Genomic DNA, 23,003 nt, shown 5'->3' on the forward strand with positions numbered 1-23,003 from the left:
GTGAAAAAACAGAGTTCATGACCTTTGGAAGAAGGGATAGGCAATTCAAGAGGACTACAATAACATCATGAGCCTATATGGAGAGAAAGTTAAAAAGGCCAAAGCTCAACTAGTACCTAAGCTGGCTACTGTACTAAAAGACAACAAAAAATGTTTCTAATGTATCAGCAAAAAGAAGAGGACCAAGGAGAACTTCCAGCCTTGGTGGAACTTGTCACCCTTGGTGACAAAGGGTGAGGAAAAGGCTGAGGCACTTAATGCCTTCTTTGCCTCAGTCTTTACTAGTAAGACTTGGTTCTTTGGGGACCCACCCTCTAAGCTGGAAGACAGGGACAGGAAGCTGAATGAAGCCCCCATAATCCAGGAGGAAATGGTCAGCCACTCCTAGACCAATTAGACCTGCACAAGTCTATGGAGCCAATGGGATCCACCCAAGGGTCCTGAAGGAGCTCGCAGAAGTGCTCACCAGGCCACATTCAAGCATTTACCTGCCATCCTCCTCAACTGGGCAGGTCCCAGTTGAGTGGATGTTGGTAAATCTGATGCCCCTCTACAAGAAGGGTCAGAACTATGATCCAGGGAACTACGGACTGATCTAGGTCCAGGGAAAGTCAAGGACCAGATCATCTTGAATGTTACGCTACAGCAAATGCAATCAGACAATCAAAGAGGTTAGGAACAGCGAGCATAAGTTCCATGCCAGGAAAGGCAAGTTCTGTTTGAAAAACCTGATCTCCTACAACAATGGAGACCTGCTGAATGAATGAAGGAGAGGTTGTGGGTGTAATCTGTCTGGCCTTGAATAAAGCCTTTAACACCATTTCCTACAGTATCCTTTAAGAAACCAGCTGTTCAAGACTTGGATGGGTCACACTTTCCTGAGTTAAAAACTGTCTGGATGGCCAGGCCCAGAGAGTGGAGGTGAACAGACCTATATCTAGTTGACAGCCAGTCACCATTGGTGACAGTGGCTGAACATGAGCCAGGCTGTGCCCAGGTGGCCAAGAAGGCCAAAGGCATCCTGGCCTGGATCAGCCATGGTGTGGGCAGCAGGGCCAGGGCAGGGATTGTCCCCTGTACTGGGCACTGCTGAGGCCACAGCTCCAGTGCTGTGTCCAGTGCTGGGCCCTCAGTGCAAGAAAGACACTGAGGAGCTGGAGAGAGTGCAGAGAAGGGCAGTGGAGCTGGGGCAGGGTCTGGAGCACAAGTCCTGAGAGGAGCAGCTGAGGGAGCTGGGGGTGTTTATCCTGGAGAAAAGGAGGCTCAGGGGTGACCTTGTCACCCTCTACAACTGCCTGAAAGGAGGCTGTGGCCAGGTGGGGGTTGGCCTCTTCTCCGGGGAAGCAAGTGAGAGGAAAAGAGGAAATGGTTTGGATATTAGCAAATAATTCTCCACCAAAAGGGTGGAGAGCATTGTAACAGGCTGCCCACAGAAGTGGCTGAGTCACCATCTCCAGAGGTTTTTAAAAGGTGTGTAGATGTGGCCCTTGGGGACTTGGTTTAGTTGTAGACTTGGCAGTGCTGGATTAGTAGTGGACTTAATAATCTTAGGGCCTTTTCCAATCTAAACAAATCTATGATAAAAATGCAACACTAAAAATTCTCTGGACTTAATCCAGCTCCTTTCAAATCCACAAAAATAACATAATCACTGTGGCAGATTTTATTAATGTGAATTTTAGGAATTACTGAAAAAGGAGTTATTTTAAGTTTTCAGAAACACTTTTAAAAGTTTTGAACAGCATTATAGAAATAAAATTATCTTCTTTAAAATGCATAAAGTTAAACTTAGGGTGAACCAAATTTAATAATATATAAATAACAAAAAGAGACAGTAAGTGTGTTGAGGAAGATATAATCACAAGTGAAATTAAAGCTGAAAGATCCAGCTGGGAAATTAAGTATTTTGAAAATAACTTATTTTTTAATCTCTGATAACATCTTTAATGTTAGCACGATCCATGTCATAAACTAAAGTAGCTATGTAAGTACTAGAACAATTTCTTAGAAGAAAGGGAATGGCTATATGTTTAATACACAATCAGTTAATCATCATTATTACCTAGAATAAAAGATAGGAAGGCAGAATTCAACATTTCCAAACTATTCAATTACAGTCAGTGTTTCGTATGTTTTAATTTCTGCTCAAGATGTGCAATTTTATATGTGTATCATGGTAAGGACTTTGAAAACAGTACCTTAGTCTGTGTTTAAGCATATTTTTCCTGCATACATATTCACAAACATATTTGATTTTCTTACAGAGTTTTCACATATGGGGTATGAGTTTATCAGCTGGACATATACCCTTTCTTACAGGCAAGAAACTACAAAAGTGGGGATCAGATACTGAAGAACTTACACCTGTTGTATCAAACTCTTTGCACTTATGAAACCAGCAAAAAGCACAGGATGTCCTGGCATCTATTTATTTTTCCACTGATAATGGGGTGTTCTACTCTAGAAGTCACCACACAATTTAAACTTATTTTTTGCAAACAAGTTATTCTAGGGGTCTTTATATAATTGCTTCCTAAATTTGTTATACATTCAACTCTTCAGAATACGAAGTTCATATTGAGATATTGATTATGAATTTTAATTTACTATTTTAATTTAAAGTTGTGGGATTTTTTTCTGTCTACAATAATAATATTTTTTTTCTGAGCTGCAAATTAGGGTAAAACTGGAGAATCAAAAATCTGCAAATAAATTTAAATAATTTAATAAATTAAATAAAAAGTCACACTTCAGTACATTTGAGCTAGAGTAAGAATTCAGGTAAATTGCTACTAGAATTGTTACTTGATACCCTGCATTTAAAACATGTGTTCAGTCCATCATATTGCATTGTTAATGACTGTAAACCCTGCTGTCACAGAGCAGCATCTTGAAAAAGCATTCAGTTTCTTACCTGAATAAACCTGTACAGCTAAAAAAATGTTAGAATCATTTGGATTTTTATATTGGATAACTCTCTTTTGATTCTCCTTTTTCATCTGGTGAGGAGGGCAGACAAGTGATGAAGCTGGCTTTGCAATGTTAAGGCTCATATTAAACCAAAAGTCTTTTAGTTCTAACAGAAGTGTTTTTCCTTAGAAATAAGCTTGTAAAGACGGTAATGCTCCGGGACCTCTTGGCCTTACCACCTCCCTGTTGAAAAGTCTAAAGGGACAATCTTTACTGAAATTCTGACTTCAATCAGTTTATTACACATAGCTCTTGGAAGGGGAAGTATTCATGGAAGCAGAAGTGTTTCTTTTTCTCTGGCACATAGTAAAAATGCATCACCTTAAACTTAACGTAAAGTATATAAAGCAAGAATTTAAGTGATTAAGTTCTGTAATTTGAAATAAATTGACATCTATTTAAGTGTAATTTTTCAGGTAATGTTCAATTTATGCATGCATAAAAAATTTTTAATATCATATATTTTGAGGACAGAAAATGCATGTACGTTTCAATCCACTCATTTCTCTAATTTTCTGTATCAGTTTAATTTCCTAGTTCTTTCAGTTTTGTTACCATCATCTCAAACTAATTTTTTTTCTCTGCTTCAAATTACACATCAGGTTTCCTTACTCTTACTAAGGGTAGCTATATATTTAACAAAAGATAGGTTCTTTAAATAGAGATAGAATCAACTACTTTAATTTGCATTATGGGCACCAAGGTTTTCTAAAACAATACAAAAAAATCTGATAATTTTCATCTTCCTTGATCCAGTCATTAATTTTTCAACCACACTTTTTCTCATTAAAAGTTAAAAAGGTCTAAAAAGATTTAATGTTCATTCTGGACAATTGTATAGAGAACTTTTACAGTTGAAATTTTGCTGATATAATTTTGCTTCTGAGTGTGATCCATGTAAGGACTAATCAGTTGTTTCCATTCATTGGATTATGCTATATTGCTACATTATTTAACAGACATAGGAATTTCACTATTAACAATTTAATTATTTTATTTATATTTTGCCCCAAGAAAAGAGGCACTTCAAGTTATTTCCTTAGTTCGTTTCCTTTGAGTATGCATTTCTTAATAAAAAAACACAACCAAAAACTATATTTTATTTTTCTACTACCCTGCACTTATATTAAGCTAACACTTCTACTATTACAGCATCAATGTTTGCCTGTTATTTCAATGGGACTATCAAGTTCCAAGCTTTTCTTCTATATTTGTTGACTATACGTTACATCAAAAGTTTTAGCAATTTACTAGGGCTTCCTACAGACCCTATACTACATGCTACTTGATGTAAATAAAGCTGTTTTGATTATAGTAATTTTTCATGCTTCACAAGCTCAAAGTACTTGATATCTATTTGGGGATTTGCAAGAACACAACTGGTGGAAACTGTAGAACTTCAGCATTAGGTAACACTACATATCTTGCAGAACACTTTGTATATGCCTCTGCTCTATGCACATCCAGCACAGAGCTGAAGGCTTGAAACAGTTTTGGACATGTTACATAATGAAAGGTATGGATTAAAAATGGGAAGGGTGTAGAAGAAAGGAACCATCAGATTAGACCACCAAAAATGTGGGGGGAAAAAAAAAAAAAAACAAAGAGAGAGAGAGAGAGAAAGGGGGGGAGAGAGAGTGAGAGAAAGAGAAAGGGAGAGAGAGAGAGATACAGAAAGAGAAAGGGAGAGGGAGAGAGAGAGAGAAAGCAGAAGAGAAAGCAAGAGAAAGCAAGAAAGCAAGCAAGCAAGAAAATACCTGCAACAGGTACAGCTGATTCTGCTATGAGCTCTCTTCCAGCTATGAAATCTCTCATCTTTAGGATTTTAAGCCAATAAATGGATGATAGTTTTTGCCATCCAGTTTTAGAATTTCTATATAAAAGGTCTACTATGCCTTTAACGGAAAGTTATTTTGAATATTGTGCAACCTTTCCAAAAGAAAAATACAGTGCTGAGACAAAATCCTCCTTAAATCTGATAGTCTTCAGGAGATAACATGGGAAGCTAGCTTATTTGTATTTTCCTAATGACATGTAGAGTTTCTGGCAGCACAAGGTGGGAGGAAAACTACTTTGCTCAGACAATCTCCTGCCATATATCTAAACTGCTCTGTTGGCTACACTAGGAACATTTATATTTTCCGGCTGAACACCCTTCCTGTTACTGTTAGTAACTATTAGTTACAGTCATTAAGCATGACTGTAAATTTATTTATTTCCTAAGGAAAGACAACATATCACTACAGAGATAGACTGACAGAAGCTAGTGAGAACACTGGCCAAAAAATGGTGAGACTGGCCAGACAATTTTTATGAAGATTTAGTGGTAGTCTCTGTTTCCTCCCATCAATTTCTGTCCAATATCTTTGTTTCTTAGTGTCCTCTGAGTGTTACTAGTTGTTAATGTTACCAGTTTCTTTAGCATATTTTTAAGTCACACTAAGGGAAAATAGAAATTCAGGTAAGGCGCTGAGTAATTTGTATTTTATGCTATTAAGTATTCCTTACTCAATGATGAAAATAGAATAGACCTTTAGTGCAATTTTTGTAAGGTTAAATATCAGGGAGACATTTTTCTGCTCACATATGGGAAACCCTGTAAACAATGTAGATATATAAAATACATATCTTAACTGTAAGCTGTTTTTATTCTCAGCCAAGCACAGATTATGCCTAAAAATTCCTAGAACATTCCTGCATAGAGAAATAGATTTGTTGATAATCTAAGGTTTGTAAGTAGAAAGATGGAAATTAAATGAACATCAGTTCCTGGAGCACATATGTAGATCCAGTCGCCCTTGATCATTATCCTGTCATTGGATAGGACATTACTAATGGGTATTTTTATGTTCTCTAAAGTGCTTGAGAAAGACAGAGAGAGAAGGAGCACCCACAACTGCATCCACAAAAAACAGCTCAAATCTGTGGTATTTTTTATTTGATATTATAACAGTAAGTAAAACTGTTCAACAGAATGTTTATCCTCCTTCCATATACTTTCAAAGTAGCATGTCTTTTCACTTCTATAAAAAGTCTGTTTCTTGAGAACCTAACTTTGCCTCGAAATACTTAATGCTATTTCATTTCCTAAGTGGAGAGAAAAAATAAGTAAAAAAACAGAGGAAATTTAGCCTGAAATTATGAGTGTAGAGGTAATGACTGAAAACAAAGATAAACAATTAATTACCTTTCCAAAACACAGGAAACGATATTTGAATAGCAGCTGCTTTGACTCTCATTACTTCTTATGATCATCTGATGTAAACAAGCACAAATGTGACCACATGTCAAAATACAGGTCTGAAAAACTCTAGTGGTAACTGAGTGATGATCATCCAATGGTTTCTCAGTTCCAGAATCAGACATGAGATTTTCATCCCTCTGTTATAACATATCCTAGAAGAGTGGAAAATAAACTTTTGCCTCATGAGCTCTGTATTTAATAAAAACTCATTATTAATTGAACCCCTCTAAATTTACAGAGTTGGACTTAATTCTCTGTGACTGAATGTGTTTCCTGAATGTGTTATGTGTTTCAATTGTCTTTGTGTGTGTGTGTGTGTTTAAATATACATCCAAATAATTCTTGGATGTTTTCAGGTTTTTATTACTCCTTCTCATGTAGGACGAAGCACTCATTTTACACTACTACTTCTTCGTGTTAATAATGCTCTAAGACTTTGGTTCAGGAGGAATAACTAAATGAGCCTAAGTCTTATCACATATATTTTGAATTTTCTAGTGACTTTCAAGTCCTCAAAGATGGTAGATTTTTGCACTTTTTTTCTCTAGAATTCTCTTGTTGCCTGAGATGAGCTTATGAGAAGCTTTCTACACAGCACAGTACAAAACATTTTTTTCCCAGGGAGGCCAAATTTTGAAACATCTTTTGGAAGAGCTTAAAATGGCAATGGCAAAAAGAAAAAAAAAATCATTGGGGTTTTAAAATCCAGTTTGCAATCTCCAATTTTTGTGGCATTGTGTCATGAAAACTGAAGCCTTAGAATGGCATAACTGAAACCTCAGAATACAGGAAGTAAGAAAAAGTCAAGCTCAGCAGTCAGAGCATAGGTTCAAGTATCGGACCAGAGATTTTTGAATGAGGTTTGGTTTTCATTGTTTTAATTTCTGGAATTAGAAGGGTGGATGGATGGTCCAGAGAAAACCATTCCCACATGCTGACTTTTCCTGGAGCTGCATAGGCCTTAGATCATCTTGGCCAAGGCAGGAGGGACAAGCGTGGAAATACTCATACCATCTCTGAGATGCTGAAGTCCTCAACAAACTATTTGACTGAAAATCACAGTGGTATTTTCCTGTCTTTATTCTTCCTGAGTATTCTTTCAGCTGAACTCTCTCTATGTGAAATCAGAGAGAAAAGATGTTACAGATCCCAGACAAGGAGAAAGTGAGGAGATAGTCTAGGCAAACTAATCTACCAAAGGAATCAGTCATTCCTCTAATAGTGTATGTAATAAATGGCACTTGAAAACAACACTAAGAGCACTAGACTTCCCAGCAGACCTGTGAAATTGCTATTACACATTTGTAAGACTGCACCAAGGGAACTATGCTACCTCCCTGATTAGAGAATGGATTCAAAGAAGATGGAGCATGTCTCTTGGAAGTGCACAGTGATATGATGTGAAGCAAAGGACCCAAATCAGAACATAGCAAATTCCAACTAGATACTGGAAAAGTGTTTTACCATGGAATAGTCAAATGTTGAAACAGTTTGTCCAGAGAGACTCTAGAACCTCTTTTCCCTGGGAGTGTTCAAGACTGAACTGAACACTGCACTGGGCATCTTCTTTGAACAATGGTTGGACCAAGTGACTTACAGAGGTCCTTTCCAACATAAATCATTCCATGGTTCCATGTTTATATAGTGCTATATATCCATAATTTCTCTTTGGCCCTTTCATATTTGTTTGCATGTGCTAAGTTAACTGAGCAGGTGGATTAGTCTTATTTGTCATCACTGTGCGGTTATTTTTCTTTACTGAAAGATTCTTTTCCTAAAAGATACTTTGCAACTTTGGCACAAATACTGTCATGTAATACAGACCTATTTAAAATAACTGAAAGTAGCCAGGCACATGTGTGCAATGGCAGCCACATTACTAAGCAAAAGGGTTAGTTTGACATCTCCACAGTAGGACACACTAAGTCATTAGGAACACACAGGAGACAGGACAGATACTTCTGAAAAGAATTTGGAGAATGAACAATGTGGGACATTGTTCTAGCTACTAACTGCTACTAGTAATTGCTATTAGTAGACAGCTATTACTTCCCTCCTGTAATCCTTGCTATGTGTAATTTCAGGTCTTAAAGTACCAAGGAAGAGATGCAGGTAACAGGATCAAAATAAATATTAACAGAATTTAAAAGCTTATTATACATTTTCATTCCCATTAGCAAATGTTATTGTCACCACCTTTAAATATGCAGCCTAAACATGCATTACTAAATCTAATTTCTAATTACATATCTAGTTTCTTTAGATTACCAGAAGAGCTTTGGATTTGATCCTGAAATGGTAGCAGATCCACTCTATTACCAAAAAAATCCTCTTGTTCTAAGAAATAACCTGTATTCTTGTTCATGAAATGAAACTCAAAGCACTTCTCTTCTAGATCTGCTGAATACCTTATACTAATGATGGGAAAGGAACATTGACATTTTTCACATTGGCAAGGACCAACCTACTTTCAAATCACCCTATCAACTGACACAGAGTGATGTTTGTCCAACACCCTTTTTCATTAAACCTTTACCTTCCAGTAGCAAAAAATTCACTCTTGGAACTTGTCCATTGAGCAGTCAAATGGTATTGTCTTGCTTTCCTGTATTGTTTACTACTTCCTCTCACATTCATAGTTTTAACGTGAATCTCACAGGTTCTCCTGCTAGCTCCAGTCTTCTCTAAAGGAACACTATAATGCAATAAAAATTATTTAACTCAGTTTAAGATGACTTTTAAAGAAACCTGCTAAGGTTCTTTTAGTGTTTTACACAAAAGTTCCATCTAAATTACTCTTCAGCTGTGCATCTGGTGTCTCCACATGTTTGCAGCATCAGCTGAGCACTACTGACCTGACACCATGAGCTTGTGTGTTCAACAGACATCTTCACTAGTACCCAAATAATATTGCTATGTTAAAGCCTATTTAATATATAGGAATATATTAAACAGTTATGTTAATAATTTTAAGTAGAACTTCATATGGGTACATCTTTTTTAAAAAGTGTTTATATACTGATTATTCTCTGTTTCATTATGAAGAAATTGTCCTGTTACATTAACAGGTATACACTTACTAAATTAAGAAATCTGAACTATTCATTCTCAGCAACACTCATATTAAAATATATTTGAATATGTGAATTTTAAAAGCTCATATTTTTACAAGTTCCAGCAGCATGAAAATTAATGCTACTCATATAGTTCAGGTCACACAACTCTAACAATCAGAAAACGTAAGCCTTTCAAAACATTAAAATAACACCCTTAATAGTCACTTATTTAGAATATTGACAACATAAGTTTCTTATTTAATTTATCTCTGTAGACAATTATAAAGAACAGTAATCCAACAATGTTTACTAGAATGTAAAATGTATTTGTGTCTCTGAGGTAGGGATACCATATGCCAATTATCTTAACATCTTGGGTGCCAGTACTATGTAGTAGTAAACAAAGCAATAAAACACTGCCAAACAAGTAAACAACAAAATTCTAAATTAGAAACTGCTACTAAATTCTGAGAATGTTATTTATGGGCCTGTAAGTTGGAAAACACTCTTCTTCTTCCTTTTCCTTTTTTTGTATGGAAGTAGCTAAGACATAATAGATCACAAAGAGCTTTCTAAATCAAGCAGGAGAAAGGAATGGGGCTTAGGATGGAAAGAGGTAGCCATTTTATTGGAGAACCAAACAGATTTGCAAAGTAGCTTTTCTTTTTATAGCTCTATATGTAGCTACAAAGCCCAAGAGCTTATCTATCTAAATTATTAGAGTGGTATACAATATCCCAGACTTCATAAAGTCAAGAAACTAATGCAAGAACCTCTTTTCTTCTCCTAATAGAGAATAAAGCCTCTGGGCAACTGAAATATTATGCTGCATTCAATTTTGAGTGTTATTCTGATTTATTAGCTATTATTGAGTGCTATGACGACAAGACTGACACTTCACGAAAAATAATGGTACTTTAGAGCAATCTTCAGATGTAAGCAATGCAGTAATGAACGGTCTGACCAGGTCCCATACATGAAATGGAAAGAGAGCAAGCAGATTTCTTGTGACAGCAACTAATTTTAAAGAAAGTAGTTTTTTAAACTTTTTGTCATTTATGAAAATAGTTTTTTAAAGAGACAGCAATAGGGAATAAACACAAGGATTTCTGGATTGTAACATCTAGAGTTGCCTCACCATTGCATGGATGTTTATGTTTAAACACTGATGAAAAGTTGTTTTTTGTGAAATCCTAGGCCAAAACAACACTGGAGATAAAATTTACAGAGGACATATTGTAAAATAATAATTGCCTGGGAAATCTGACAAAAAGAAACTAAGAGACTGAGATTTATTTTAAGTATACAACATCCTGGGAAATTCCACGACTAGTGGAATTAGGACTGATGGTGTTTGTTCTCTAATTTTTCCAGTCTGAAATTTCAGTAGTGAAAAATAGAACATAGAAAGATGATATGGCAAGATGATTTGATTGACATATGACTAATGGCCTTTAAAAATACTAAGGTGGGATTTTGATTAAACTAGCTTGTGTATATGGACCACACAACAGTGCAGAGGTACCTGAAATTTATTAAGATAACCAGAATAGCTTCATTTATGACACAGAATATTTTCTAGTTCTGACTAGAAAATTATTTGAGTTGACGTATTTATTTCCCAGTTCCACAACTACTATTTATTATTACATAGTTATTTTTATTCTGTGATCTAAAAATTCACTTTATCATGAACCTGTAATTACCCTATTTTTGTTTTTCTTTTACATAAGAGAAAATACTGTCAGAGAGAGATTAAATGACTTGCAGAAGACCACACAGTAAACAACTGGCAAAAACCCCCAGATCACAGATAATCACAGTCATCTTTTTGACTATCCTGGTCTTTGTACAGCTCTTGTGCATATTAATTCAAACCACTTACCTTCTAATTTAAAAATGCAGGAATAATCTTGACTTTTAAGGAAAATACATTAGTCTATGATCCTGACATATCCTTCTGTATAATGAAACGCTACTGTATTCCTTGAAGGAACTACAGCGCTGTTCTAAATAAGTTGAGTGCAAAGTTAGTGATGGTCATGAAGAGACAGAGAAAGCATTGGAATTATTATAAGCAGTAGTTAGTATCACAAACTACTAGCACATAGCGTTTTTCAACTAATACAGCTTAGAATCTTTGCTAGCTGATTTGGCCTTTTAAATGTTTAAATGTCGAATGTTATTCAAACTCTTCAGTTTGAATAATAAAGATGTACTAGTCAGTTCTAACTCAAATTTTAACATATGTAATTTCTTCTTCTCATTTCTTTTGAAAAATGTAACAGTTATATATTTTTAAGTTCTCTACCAAACTTAAAAGAGAAAATACTTCAAAGTTGTATATTTGGCTTATTAAGTGTCCTTTATGGTTTTCATTGAGGTTTTCAGAAATGTGACATGTGTAGAGAAAAACAAAATAAATTCTGGAGAAACAATTACATAGATTTAATTTTTTTTTTTACATTTGAGACATCAGTGTCTTATACTACCCCTGTCTTTTGATGCATTTTCCATACCTCTATAGAGTTCCAGTTCCCCAGTTCTAGACAGTTTTATCCAACATATTCAGAGTAATTTGAAGTCTTCTGAAATACAAGCTTGTCTCCTTACACAATAAATCCAGAGGAATCCATTCAGAAATGTTCTTTTGAAAACAGTTTAAATAGGGGAGAAGTATAAAAATGTCTAAATACAAAAAGGAAACTTCAATACTTCTAAAAGGACAGGTGTCTTTCACAAAAATATTGGGGGTTTTTGCAAGTCACTGCTTTTACAAGAATAAGAAGATTTTTTTTTTTCTTTTTATGCAAAAAGGGAGGGGGAAAGTAGCAATTGACTCAAACATTGAACCAAAAAGTCCTGGAAAGACCTGATATTTCTTGAATATATTTGTAAAGCAATTTGTTACAGTTCGCTTTGCATTTCCATACTATAGTTGTTTGCTTCATTCAAGATGTTTTACTGGGAGACTTTATTCTAAGAAAGTAATTTGATGGTGAATTATATTGAACTTTTTTCCTGCTTTGCTTTACTACTTCCAAAAGTGAAGCACACCTGAAGCATTTTTACTAATCCCATAAAATTAAAATAAAATCTAGTGACCTCAGTTATGCAGCATGTCTTGTCAAAACAACATTTTTATGCTAATAGAATAGAAATAGAATGAAGGTTTAAAAAACAAAAATACTTTTCATATTCAACTTTTAATTCCTATTTAAAGAGATGTTGTATGAATTGTAATTTAAAATGGCCCTGAAATCCTAATAAAAGAAATAGCATGTGTACACTCCCGTTCCACCTTGATTTAGTATCCCCTCACTAACTAATTACTTATGGAACAACGCTAAATATATTCAAGCCAATCATTACGATTCATAAAAATTAAACTTTTTTGCAATTAGAAAACAGAAATTTAGCACTCAGTCTTAAAGGTCAAAAATACTAGACCCCTAGAGATTTTTTTATATAAAAGAAAGAGGAATGTATTGAAAAAAGCTTTAAATTGAACATTTGTTAATTTTTGAAGCTTATTATTTTTTCTTTCAAATCTTACATGGTGAAAAATTTAACATTATTAACTTCAGACAAGAGTGACTTAACAGAAGGGATACAAATGTGTAGCAATAGAATGGCTGTGTGGAAACCAAAGATATTAAAAGACATATTTAAAGGTTACTTATTTGAAAATACAGCTCTGATTTACAATTCCTGAATCTCTTTTTATTTCTTAATTATATATGAAGTGGAAATGAAGTTACTGTTAGGTAGAAATAGAGCCAACACTGCCAGAGAATATTCAAGTATGTCTTTTTCAGATTTATGGCCAAGGCTTCATAATAAAAAATGCGGTGTGCACCACAGAAACACACAAAGCAATCTTTGTTCCAAAAGGATTCTATTATTTATTCATCAAACATATCATGCTATAAAAATCTGATTATCCAGGAAATCAAAAATCTACAGAGTCCTTCAGTATCAAGTAGTGTCCCTCTGCCCACCATTCTCTCCATAAATCCTTTATTCACAATGTCTGCTTAAAATTCAAGTGCAAGTGTGTGTCTTTCTACTAAAAGGAAGTGGCTCCAGCTACTAAACATGAAGTCCGAATGATAAATTGGTTCTTCAGATTCAACATCTTTCTGATTTAGACAGAGAATTTGATTTTGGAACAGATGCCTGTTACAGCCATCAAGGGTAAAATAGGCATTGGTAAGCTACACACTGAAAAATAAATCCACAGCTCATTTAAAGGGGAACAATAGACTAGTAGATGACGGAGTCCTCCCTCTGGCTAAGAAACCATTAGCCTATTTTCTCAACTAAGCCCATTCAAACCAACAGGACCCTAACCCTGGGTTTGCCAGACTGTCTCCCACCCCCCAGAGCTCTCATTATTTTAACTTTGTGAAAACATCACAGAAATTGCTTGTCCTTCCCGCTCGGCAGCAGCGCTGAAGGTTCCCGGGGAGCGCGGGCAGCTGGAGCGAGGAGGGGCAGCCGGGGAGGCAGCGGAGCGGCGCCGGGCGCGGGGAAGCGCGGCCCCGCCGCCCGCCCCGCTCACGGCTCCGTGCTGGCACAGACGCCGTCCCGCTCCCACCCACGTGTTTCGCGGCCGCCTTTCCACCCACAGACAGGCGTGTGCGGGACGACGCGGCGCCGCCCGTGCCCCGGTCACGCCCGCTGCAGGCGAGCCCTGACCGGGGGTTCCTTACAGCGTCCCAGCCCGGGGTCCGGGTCCCCAGCATGGCTGCGCACCCCGAGCCCACCTCCCTTTCGAAGCGTCCGCAACCGCAGGGTGCCCCCCTTCCTTATCCTTGCTGCCATGGGAAGGGAGGCCGGTCGGACGGGGGTCCCGCGGTGCCCACCCCTCAGCGGCCGCCGCTGAATCCCGTCCCCGCGGCCGGGAGCGGCGCCCCTCCGCCGCACCCCCCACGCGCGGCCGGAGCGCTGGGCCAAGCCCTCTCCTACCGTCTGAGTCCCTGGAAGGAGGAGGGCCAGGACATCCGCGATTTTTTCAAGCCGGGCCGGTGGCCGGTCTCCACGGCGTAGGAGGCGCGGTCCATGGCTTGGCAGTAGAGGTACCGCTCCGTGTCGGAGTAGCCGCGGTGCCTGACGCGAGCCCCGGCCAGGCAGCGGCCCCGCGAGACGGGAGACGGCGGCGGCTGCCCGGGGTGCTGCTGGTGCTGGAGGAACTGGTGCTGTCGCAGCTGCGGTGGGTAGTGCTGATCTTGTCGCCACAGATGCTTCGGGGCTTTGAGACCCCCGCTACCGTCGTTGCCGCCGTCGCTGCCGCTGGGCATCGCGGACAAGCCGCTGCTGCTCTCTGCCTCCATGCTGCCGGCAGTCGGGCCGCGCCGGGCGGGCGGGCAGGGGCGGCGGCTGCCGCCTTCCTGCGGGCAGCGGCGAGGAAACTGTGCTGAAAAGTTGGACAGCTCCTGCCGCGCCACCCCTCGCCCGACTGCGGGAGCGGCTGGGGCAGCCGCGCCGCCGGGTCTTGACTGCTCCGCGGGAGGGGAGGCGGGGAGAGGGGGAGGAGGAGGAGGAGGAGAGGAGGGGCCGGCATCCCGCTCGGAAATATTTAAAGCCGGGCTGGAGCCGGGTGAGGGAGAGCAGACCCGACAGGGGGCAGTGGTCGGGGACAGGGAGTGCTGGGGTGTGCGGGAGGTGGGAGAGGGCGCGACGAGCATGCCGACAGCGCGCGGGGGTGGGAATGGCACCGGGAGTGAATGCGGAGGGGCTCCGTGCCGCTGATGCTGCAGCCCGCCTCTCCCTTCCCGAGGCCCTGGCTGCTGGCCGGACAGGACTCCCTCCAGAGGGACTCTCACTGCCCGGCGACGGCAGGTGGCAAAGTTGCTCACCCCCCTGCTCACCGAGAACTTTGAGGTGGGTTAAAAATGGCTTCTCGCTACTTGAACTCCCCCTCCCGCCACTCCTTATTTCCTATATCGTGCTTCCAGTCCACATCAGGTTCAAAAATGGTGTTTCCCAACTTGAAACCTTCCCTTGGTCTTTTTCGCCGATGAGTAAGCTCCCTCCCTGCAAGGAGTAAGACTGGCTGCAAATCAAGGCGAGGAAGGTTTAATTATAGCGATGCTGAGCCTACTGCTACAGAGAAGCTTTTATATGACATACCACTAGCTACAGGACTTTGTAACTGCCGCGGGAAAAAATTATTTAAAGTTAAAATCTACAGAAAAGGAACTTTATACTAAAGAGATCTTTTTAATTAGTTTTACATTTCAAATTCTTTTGTGCTCATGTACAACTAATAATTCACACTGGAAGGGAATTGCATTTTATTATGTTACTTTTTTTTTATTTAAAGCATTGATAGTTGTTCTATGTGGTAATATTCTAAAATTTACCAGTTGTTATTCAGGGCAAAATTATAATCTCCACCCTCCTGATAGGACACATGCAAGTGTTCATTTGAAAACTATTAATATGAATTTGTTTGATCCTTCTATTCTGTTTTCCAGAGTATCAGTACTGAGCAGTACTGAGTACTAATTAGTACTAAGAAAGCATTGCAAAAATCTCTCTACAGTATCTTTACAAAAACATACATTTTATTCTAATCAGTGTTCATCTACTTATTAAACTGTTAGCTTCATGCACAACTTCTGCTTCCTCAGTCATAAAATTGGTCTTGCCAATCCTTTTCCCTTTCCAGCAGAGGTCTGCAATCATCTTAATCCTCATAAATTTCTCTCTGAACTTAATTTTTTGTTAATGCAAAAGTAAACTTATGACAACTCTTTAATGTGTTGATGTACTTTTTTTTCTGTTCTCCATCTTAAAAGTCAGCCTTCCTTTCTAAACATGTAGTGCTCCTAAAATTAAGACTCACCCTCCAAGCACATACATACAAGATTTTGTTGGGCAAAACTCCCAGCCTGTGTTTCTTTGAGGCATGAGTTCATAGATAATCCTGGTAATCACTAACCATCCCTTCAGGTCTTCTCTCCTGCCCTAAAAACTGTTAATTTCAGCAAAAATCCCCCAGAAAACAATAAATTGAAATAAATATTATAAGTACTGGAAATGAGCTAAAATAGTACTTCCATTGAAGGAAACTTGAACTTGAGCTCACATTTGTCAAGTTCTAATTCCCCTGCCTTTTATCCAGATATCTAAGACTATTTCCAAGCCAGACATAGATGCTACCATTTTCCCAGCTGTGTCAGGCTGTGGCAGTTTTGACAGCATGTACAGGAGACAAAAATGGGGCAATGAAAAGAGAAAGACTCAAGTCAGACAACAGGAGAGAATTATACCCAAAATGTAATAGTGGGGACAATTTCATCATGGAATACAGGCATATAGGATGCAATTCTGTGACAAACTCGGAGAAGAGAAATAACTTTTTATCCTTGTTGACATCCAGAGGGATATTGCAAGAAGACTGTACTTCACAATTGCTAGCTACCTCTACCTTAAAATTAGACAAAGCTTCTGTGATCAATTGCACTACAATTGCACAGAATCACAGAACTGCCATTTGGAAGGGCCTTCATAAGATTGTCCAATCTAACCTCAAACTCACAATGGGGCTTGAGGATAGATGATGATCTAGTATCATCAGTACTAGATCACATCAGCAACAGCTTTTTCTGAATCTCAAAACTCTTCAACAGAAATTCACCAGCCTCTGTGGATGACCTGCTATGATGCTTCACCACATCCCTAATGATAATTTTCCTGATGTTCAATCTGAACTTCATCAGGGGCCCTGCCCCGTGTTAAACAGCATGCCACCACTGTCAGGACCTTGAATTTGCTGTATTTTTCAACTAATCTTCCCATCTCTGCAGGCTGCCTTTAGATTGCCTCTTGCCTCCTCCACACCAGACCCAGCAAGCTCTGTCCCCTCAAGCACTCATCACTGGTCATGTGCTGTTGGCCATCCTGGTAGCCTCTTCTGGGTTCCCAGCATTCCCATTCATCCACTGCCTGCAGTCACTTTGGCACATAGTTTGCTTTATTTATGATGAAAAGTGTACTGTTCAGCTGCTACCCACCCTACAGTCCACTAAAGCTCCCAGATCCTTTCCAGTGGGGCCATGATCTAGTCAGTCACTTGCCAGCCTGTGATTCAAGTGTGTGGATGCCAAACTCTACAGTTCAATACAGGCTCTGGTATCAGCTCTTTTTGGTGATGTATGGTTTACCACCTGCCAGCCAGATCCTGAAATACTGTTCTCTACACTTCAGTCCTGCCTAACAGTCTGTTCATCCAGCTGAGACTTCCTCAGTTTCAAAATGAAAATGTTTTGAGGGATTGTTTCAAAATCCTTACTAAACTGAAGGTGTGTTACACCCACTGTTCTGTACCCCGAACAGTCTTTTCATAATGGAACACAATCAGGTCAATCACATATTATTTGCCTTTGGTAAATCTAAGTGTTGAGTAGTCCTATCTATCTTCCTGCTTTTAGAAAATAGATTTAGAAGTGTGCTTGGAGCTTTCCACCAATACATGTGAGACCAGTAAGTCTATAGTACTTCCATTATTTTTCTTACCCTTCTTAAGAGTGGTGTAACAGTGACCTTTTCCCAGCTGACAGGGATTTCCCTTAACCACCATCACTTTCCACAGATAACAACCAGCAGCCTCATGGATGTTCTTTGGTTTGACACTGGCATTGCATTTTGGCAATGAGCTTATATTTGAGCTTATAAGGTGCTTTTGATATTCCCCATTCAACCTCATATTTTCAGTTTGCCTAACGCTTTAGACACCAAGTTCAATTTGACAGATAATCAAAGTATATTAGCATTTTAAATTTTTGAAAAATTGTCTCTGAGAAACACAGAAAATACAGCAGAAGTACACACTCCTGTATAAAAAAATGACAATACTTGCACAAGTAGATGTTGAAGTACTGCATTAGAATTAATCATGAAATCTACATTAATCCTTAATTCTTTTCTGACTATTTTTCATTTGGTTTTTGTGTTGGTTGACTGGTTTGTTTTTTCTTTTTCCTTTTTATTTTTCTGTTTCTGGTAGATTGTGTGTGTGTGGTTTTTTTCTTGTGCAGAAACCTTACTGTACCTTCATGCAAATAAGACTTCATAAAAGTAGTCTCTTTTTAATAACAGCATTGGTGTATTTCATTTGAATGCCCATTTTACAGTATTAAAAATAATGTGGTTCTAAATTTACAAAGTGTTTTTCAAAAACTTTGTCAAAAAGATACAAATAAAATGTTGCTACAGTATTTCACACAAATAGAATCTGTAATATAGGGCACAAGACGGCACAGTAAAAAGGCCATATATAAAGTGTATGTAAAAAAAGGTATCAATATGTTCAGATATTCTTAAACATCTGAATTTCATTTCACCTACCAATCTTTGTATTTAAACTTTAAAAAAGAACATTTATATGACCAGCTTTTTATTACACCAGCATGCTAAGACCATGCACAAACAACATTTACAAAAAATATTTATACTTCCCTGCAAAATACAATATATAAATGGAAGATAGCAGCGTTATCTAAAAATCAAACAGACAAATAAAAGGAGAAGTATATAATACCTTTTTATCAATATTTCCTATATGAAGTCAAGTTTTTTCTTACTTGCCTAGTTTATTTCACACAGAATCCTCAGAAGTACTAAGTATGGTGATGATTCAATAGCAATAGAACAGTATATATTTGAGAATTGTAACTGAAAATTATTTAGAAGAATACCTTTCTTTCCATTTTCCTAGAACGTGCCTGAGTCTCCTCAAAAGAAACTAGAAACTCCTTGGTGAGTTGAGGCTCAAATATAAGAACTACTTCTCTTTCCACACCCAACTTGAGAGCCTTGCCTTATCAGAGCTTTCTGTGTACATGATACCGAAATGCACAAAGATTCATAAAATAAAATGCAATATTTTACCTTGTAAGAGAATGCCATTTTATGTTATTCTTAACTTTTCAAATATTTTTTAAAAGCCATGTCCTTGCTTTCAAGAAGTACTTAGATTAATAGAAAGAATTGCTCTGAAAAAATAACAATTCCGTTTGCTTTTGTAGATTTGTTTACAAAGGTTTTGATAATATTTTCAAGGCTCTCTTCAGCTGATGGTGCTAGTATTCACAGTGCACTAGATAAACTGTCATATCACTTACTCCTTCAGAACAGCACTGCAATTCTTAACAGACATTTCTGACAGTACTGCACTAAAGTAGTTCTGCCATACAGAAAAATAATGGGGACCCCCTTATTTTTTACCTTCATTTCCTGGCATAATAATGACACAAAGCCCTTAAAAACTGCTGTTTTTTATTTTTGGCCAAAATATAAGGGAAATATATTACCTAAGTGCAATAGAAAAAAAATTCAAAATGAGATAAAAACATATAATTGAAGGAGACAACAGTATATTAAGGAGATAGCCAGTATAAGTGGATTAGAAAGGAAATTATTCAGCTATTTAATTAAAAAGCTAACATTATCCCCCCACTGCATGTCAGAGAAGATGCTTTTTTAATAGTTTACAGACCTTGTAAACAGTGGTAAAGTAGGAGGAAATAACTTGCATCATCTCTACAACAAAAGAAACAATGGTAACACCTGAACATAGATGAGAGTACATTTTGTTCAGTAGAATTCACCACTGACTTCAGCATTGATATTAGTCCTGTTATAATTCAGTGCAATTGCACTTAAGAAACTGCACCATATTTTACATATACAGCTTCACTGAGGTCTTTTAAGTCCAATAAGATTGAATTTCAGATACAGTGCAGAGTCACTAGCTGTTCATATAAATTTTTGTGTCACATCTGACTCATAAGACAGAAACACATTCCTGCTGCTAGCAATGTAAAAGGAATTCAGCAGATCATCATTCTATAAGTCAACAGAAAGCATGAATTATTAAAAAGGAAAAAATGAGTGCTTTAAAAAGTAGAGGACTGCATAAATATAGAATATTTTATTAGTTGTGTGACTTCAAATCCTAGAAAAAGAAAATACTCCAATAATATACCCATATAGGTATTACACAATCTGTTTGTAGAATGTTTCTTACATTACACAAACTTCATTGCCACTGCAAACAAGGGGCAGTAAGACTAAGACTACTGTATCTGTTTCAATATGTATTCTGAAATCCTACTGCAGAAATAAATTAACAAACAATAATCTTTTTTTGTTGAATGCCTTTTGTAAATAATGAATTACTCCATAATCTAATTCTACTGAAATTACTATTAACATGATAAAGAGGGGATTAATCTGAAACTGTATAAATATGCAAGTTTGGTTCTTATCACATATTAGGAAGGCTGTTTTTCCAGTTTGTGAAAGACATTCCTGCAGGTAGTGCCATGGGGATTTATTTTTTGTATATTTTTAAGTGAGGAATAACACTTTCCAGTTTTGAAAAACAAAAACAAAAACAAAAAACACTGCAATCTGATTAGCTATCATATCTGGTGTCTTCTATGCATAAGTATAATTAAGGGCTTAATTTATTACCCTACACATGATATTTTTGAGTGCTTTTTAACTCTTCCTGTATTCAGTCACAATGGATTCAACTACCTACTTAGAATCAGTGATATAGCTATCAAATTAATTTATAACATAAAGCAAAACAGAATGCATATCCATGTAATTATTTTTTGCAATACAAAACTACATAACTTTCAAAATCTGAATATAAATCCAAAGTTAACAATTTCACATAAGCCCATAATTTCTATTTCTTATGGAGTTCATGTATACCAAGAGGAAGTTTCTTTGAATTTATTGACATTTCAATTGCAAAAGCATAGCTTTTCTGTATGGATTCTGTATTCTTGCTATGTGTATTAAAGCACTGAGTTTAGTCCAGTGCAATACATTCATCACAATCCAGACGCAGAGAAATATCCTGACATACAAAGCCAACCCTCTCCTTTTACCCAGGTAGTTTAATATATGTCAAGTATGTAAGAACCAAGTATTTGATAGGCAGCTACATGGACAGACAAAGCTAAAGCCTGGGCTTTGACACCCCCAGGCTGGTGCAGAGCTCTACTGATGAAAAACTGAGCTGACTGAGACGAAAGGCATTTTGCACCCACTAAGTTCACAATTTCATGTAACCTCCCACTTGGAGCAGTAGGCAAAGACTCCCTCTATTTCAGAAGCATGCTGAAAACCACACGCTCAATTCTCCCTAGCACTATATAATTACTGAATGTAAAAGGGGACAGACCTTAACATTACTTGACTGCCTTGATTTGCAGCTGGAGTAGGAAACAACAGCAGCAGTTATTATTTTACCAGTTGGATAGCACAAGAGCAAGATGAAGGATTTAGCACAGTTAGTGCTCTTCCCATTGCCTCTTCTCCACTATACCACAGCAGCAGATTAAACGAAGCATAAACCCTAAGACAGCCTCTGTGGAGTTTCTTTTTTATGTAGCAGTAGGGGATAATTGACTGAAACTTTTTTCCAAAGTAGTTCCCAGATAATACAGCTACTCTGCATCATCCATTGATCAGGAAAAACATCACTAATTGAGCACTTAACCCACTTTGAACAAGGTTTGAAGGATAAAGATACTTCTGCAGTTTCTTTTACATTCTATCAGCTGAATTACTGATCTGCTCACTTCAGACAGAGGACCATGGGTAGCATCCATAATATATTTTTATGTTTACACTTGTATGGAAAATAGTGACTTCAGTTTTAGGTGTTTATGAGCATTTCTTTTCTGTAAGACATTATTAAACAGCTTGAAATCCACTTGATCTTACTCTAATTTCTGATAAACACAAAAGTCTACCAGTTAAAAAAATCTCTTAAACCTAGTTGCACTAAATTCTTCGCAAAAAAAAAAAAAAAAAAAAAACCAAAACATGAAACCATACTGAAATAACAAACATTAGGACAAAAACTTACAAAAAAAACCCATAAAACCTGCAGTACTCCAGGAAATATCCAAGGCAAGTGAGTTTTGTATGACTTTAAAGTTTTCATCAATCTCTTTTTAAAGCTGCTAGAAAATTGAAATTCTAACTGGTAAAGACTGAGCTTTTGACTAAAGATAGATAAGCTATTTATTCAGAACTAGGCAGTATAATTCTAGGGTCCTTTCTATTACCCAAGCCATATGTGAAGCTTACTACTCATTGTCTTAATATGTTTCAAAATTTCTGATCAGAGTTTGGGTTACTAAACCCTCCCTTATATCTGCTATTTAAATTATTTTAAAGATACAAAATCAAACCAAAAAAAACCCCCAAAAAATAGACGCTACTGCATATTTCATCAATTCAACTGAACCACTTCTTCCAGCTGGGTTGATGTTGAAACAACTCTTTTAATTAGACACTTCTTTCTCTTCACCTCTTTAATTTCTTCAAGCTCTCCCTCAGCTTTAACAGTTTAACAGTCTCCAACTTTATCAAGCAAGATAGATAGAAAAAGTAAAAATGTTTTAAAATTAGCTTTAATGTAGTCACTTTGCAGGAATAGCAATATTCAGTATTGAATTCAGTCAGTATTCAGTCAGTATTTTGGCTGACTGTTCTTGGGTAGTAAGAAGGCAAATAAATGGAAAGGTTCATGCCAATAGATTCCAGGTAATTACACTCCAGCCCTCCTGAAAATATATATTATCTTATTTTATTTGAATTTCTAGATAAAGCAGTAGATTCCATACCATCATTAGAATGAATAACAGAGTTTATTTACTTCTTGGAAACAGCATTGAGAATAAAATTACATTTAT

General features: G+C 37.5%; 1 protein-coding gene across 5 annotated transcripts in view; it reads right to left on the reverse strand.

Annotated features, from left to right (window-relative positions):
- Positions 1 to 23,003, reverse strand: part of PDE4D (phosphodiesterase 4D) — a 509,895-nt gene that overhangs the window by 332,799 nt on the left and 154,093 nt on the right. Inside the window, exon 1 of one of the 5 annotated variants that reach the window (XM_064405622.1) lies at positions 14,242 to 14,766. The exons of the other annotated variants lie outside the window; for them this stretch is intronic. Coding sequence (XP_064261692.1) covers positions 14,242 to 14,606 — 365 coding nt within the window. The 5' untranslated portion in view covers positions 14,607 to 14,766. Of the gene's footprint in view, positions 1 to 14,241; positions 14,767 to 23,003 lie in introns of those variants that run through there. 5 annotated transcript variants of the gene reach the window in all.

The sequence above is a fragment of the Passer domesticus genome, chromosome Z (genome assembly GCF_036417665.1).
Source record: "Passer domesticus isolate bPasDom1 chromosome Z, bPasDom1.hap1, whole genome shotgun sequence".
Lineage (NCBI taxonomy): Eukaryota > Metazoa > Chordata > Aves > Passeriformes > Passeridae > Passer > Passer domesticus.